Here is a 3705-nt window from a genome sequence, read left to right on the forward strand (position 1 = left end):
GCAAGAATTAGGAAAGTAGAAATGACGTAATTTGACAAATACTTATTGAACACCAATTCTGTTTAAACGACTCCTAAAGACATACGGCCCCTGAGAACAAAAGCTATTGGGAGAGGTGGGGTTTTAGGTACCATGACCACACAGAAGGTGAAACGTTGGGATGGGGACTTGGGGGGCTCTCGAATCTCTCAAAACACAAAAGGTATCGACCCCTTCAGCACACAACACGCTCGCCCAGGCTTCTGTCACCCATGGAGACTGACACATCTCAGAGCCTCATCTCCTGCAGAACCTCCAGGTCCTTGACAGGAGTCTCCTCAGAGCTCCCCTCACATCCTTATTCCTCAGGGTGTAGATGAAGGGGTTGCGAGTGGGGGTGATTGTGGAATAGAAGAGGGAGATAAACTTGTCCTGCTCTTGGGAGTAGCTGGAAGGGGGCTGCAGGTACATGTAGATGGCAGGCAGGTAGAAGAGGGAGACCACCACAAGGTGGGAGGAACAGGTCCCAAAGGCTTTGTGCCTTCCCCGGGAGGACTGGATCCTGAGCACCGCGCGGGCAATGAAGCCGTAGGAGAGAAGGATGAGCGTTAGGGGCACCAGCACCAAGAAGGCCACCAGCACAGCCAGCGTGGCTTCGTTCACGGCGGTGTCTGCACACGACAGCTTGATCATGGCTGGCACCTCACAGAAGAAGTTGTTCAGCACCTGCCGCCCGCAGAAATGCAACTGCACTGTCAGCACCACCTGAACTAGGGAGCTGCCAAAGCCACTGAGCCAGGCCACAGCCACGAGCTGCTGGCCGAGAGGGAGGGGCATGATCACGGCATACCGGAGGGGCTCACAGACGGCCACGTAGCGGTCCAGGGCCATGGCAGCCAAGACGATGCACTCAGTGCACCCCAGCCAGTGGAAAATGGTGTACTGCACTGTGCAGCCACCGTAGATGATGGTCTTCCTGGAGCTGCCCATGTTGACCAGCATCTGTGGGACTGTGGTGGTGGTGTAGTAGAAGTCCAGGAAGGAGAGGTGGCCGAGAAAGATGTACATGGGGCTGTGGAGCTGGGGATCCAGCCGGGACACCAGGGTGATGGTGATGTTCCCCAACATGGCCAGAATGTAGGACACCAGGAGGACCACAAAGAGGGGGAGTTCCAGCCACGGCCTGTCAGAAACACCTAGAAGGATGAATTCCTTAGGGGGATCCCCCAGGAAGCTCTGGTTGTCACCTCTCATGCTGAGGCATTCTCTGGAGCCTGTGATGAATCAAAGTGAATGAAACCTGAGAACAAGAATTAGTTGGCTTCCTCATGGCTGTGCCTGAGCTTTCCCAAAGAGTTGCATCCTGTCTTACCTCCGTGGAGACCCCGAGATATGGGGGAGTCAGAACCAGGAGGCAGAGCAGCTGCCCATGTGTTTTGCTCTGCCTCCTACTCTGTGACCTTGACTATGCCATTTAATCTTTCTGAACTTTGATTTCTGCATCTGCCACGTGGGGAGAAAATACCTGCAAAGTTCTGGGGATGATAGAGCAGCTTGATGTTTGTGAAAGCATATCAAAAATAAATAAGAATTTTCTTCCGGTTTGGTCAAAGTCTGCTTTATGCCCCATCACCATTACAACGTTTGATTTCTCTCTACGCACTCACTGGCAGGGAATTGACCACTTTCTTTGGCTTTCTGGCTTTGCCTTTTGGAAGTGATTGTAGGAGGGAGGTGAGAAACGGCATCAAGCAAGTTAGAAGCACACTCGACTCACCTGCTAAGGCTTACATCTGGCTCTGTCACCATGAAGAGGTGCTCTCTGGCTTATCTGCACATGCTGGTCTCTCTCCTAGGGCCGTTCACACACAGGCAGCACTATCATGCACTTTGAAGTAAAAAAAAAGTACAATCCAAGATCCTCTGAGACCCTGGCGTGAAGGAGCTAAGTCACTTTGGCTGTTGATTTGGTCATGGCACCTAATAAGATCCCAGGACATAGGGTTTTGAGCATTGGGAGAAAGATCTGGAATGTGTAAGAACCACAGCCCCTGGAGTTTTCTCTGAAGGATCAGATTGCCTCTAGAGCTAATATTTATCGGGCTGTTTGAGTGACATCTAGGTTTCCTCCACCATTTTGTTGCCAAGCAGCTGTTTCCTCTTGCAATCAGAAAACACAGCTGATTTGATTTTTGGACTCTGCAGCTTCTAGAAAGCAACTGGGTGGCCACCTGCTGATTCATGGGTCTCTTCCACTGAGGTCCATCAGCCCCCACCCCCTACTCTCTTCCCAGGACCACAAACCCTCAAGTTCATGATGGCGATGATAGAGTGCATGAGAGGCTGAGAAGAAATTAAATCCTGTGTGCAGGTAATTTATGGAGGATTCGTTCTTAGCTCCTCATTTGGTGCTTTATGCATAAACTATAACGTCATGGAGATCTACTCAGTGCTGTGGCAATAAACAAGTGTTGTCCTCCCCTCCAAGTCCTGCATTCTTAAGAACCCTGGTATTACTTGAAAACAGCTCCAACTCTGGGGGTTCAGTGGATACCTAAGTGCAAACTATTTTCTCTGTTGTTTCAAAACTACATACTCTTTCCAATATTCTTGTGGAACGCCCAGTTGTTACATTTCTTCCCACTGTTCTTTGGAAACTACTTCTTGGGTGACTCTTAGAGAATGCAGTTATTTTATCTCTAATGGGAGCTCAGGACACATTTTCGATTCAGTGAGCTGGGAGGGGCAAAATTGGGCTTGTCCAACTTTCAAGGTGAAAAGTAATCACACCATTTCCCTTTCTTAGGTTTCTGATTCCAAAGTTTCTTCTCAGAGAAAGGGAAATGTTGCAGGGATAGTGAGGAAAGATATACAAGGATGGAGGAACTAAGAAAGGTAGAGGGTAGGTATGGGTCACACTTAATAAGGAATGCAAATTACGAAACACTCCCTGTGAGCCAGATGCTGGGCTTACTTAGTGCTTTCATGACTCAGTAAGGGGGATGTTTCTACCCGCATTTTGCTGTTGGGCAGAGTGGCTTGGGCAAGATGACTGGTCTACTGTAGACTACTACTTACATAGCAGCACATGGTAAAGCCAAGACCAAAAGCTAAGCTCTTGCTCTTAACCATTATTCTCTTTAGTATTTTGCTTTTGAAAGAGCAGGAACAGCATGCACGCACATCACTGAGACAGAAGAGAATGACAGAAACAGGAGAGTAATGTCACCCAGGAGAAAAGGGGGAGGGGATTGAAGAGGAGACACTGAGATTTCCAGTTCAGTATACCCAGCGTGCATGCATGCGTGCGCACACACACAAACACACACTGGTGGACTGCAGAGCTGGGCACCAGCTCAACCTGACCTTTCTCACTCTGCATCGGATGCCTTGTGGTCACACTCTGTCCACTTTGGAACTGCTTCGGATCCAGCCTCTGAACTCCCTTGACCTCCTTACCCCTTCCTATCACCCAGATAGAGGTGCTCCCCGGGGGCACTGCCTTGCTTCCCAGGATAAACACAGCGATTTCCACATCTGCCACAGTCACACTCCAGCAGAGTCCTTCCAGATCTGGGTCTCTAGCTGTCACTTCTTCCCTGACGTCTAATCCCCTTTTTGACACTGTTCACTGGAGCATCCCAAATTTACCCTGTCGGCTGTTCCTCCAAATTCAGTCCAGCACCTTCCTTCCTATTCCTGGCTGCCTCTGCATCAGTTACCCTG

The 3705-nt window shown here is 49.7% G+C and overlaps 1 protein-coding gene across 1 annotated transcript; it reads right to left on the reverse strand.

The window, feature by feature from the left end:
- Positions 1-276: 276 nt before the first annotated feature.
- LOC123851997 (olfactory receptor 2B11) lies at positions 277-1233 on the reverse strand. The gene has a single exon (XM_045886162.1). It carries the CDS (start codon positions 1231-1233, stop codon positions 277-279), a length of 957 nt encoding a protein of 318 aa, XP_045742118.1.
- Positions 1234-3705: the final 2472 nt, after the last annotated feature.

This window comes from Mirounga angustirostris, unplaced genomic scaffold (genome assembly GCF_029215605.1).
Source record: "Mirounga angustirostris isolate CCGP_5_RB_7025 unplaced genomic scaffold, mMirAng1.0.hap1 SCAF_7, whole genome shotgun sequence".
Taxonomy (NCBI): domain Eukaryota; kingdom Metazoa; phylum Chordata; class Mammalia; order Carnivora; family Phocidae; genus Mirounga; species Mirounga angustirostris.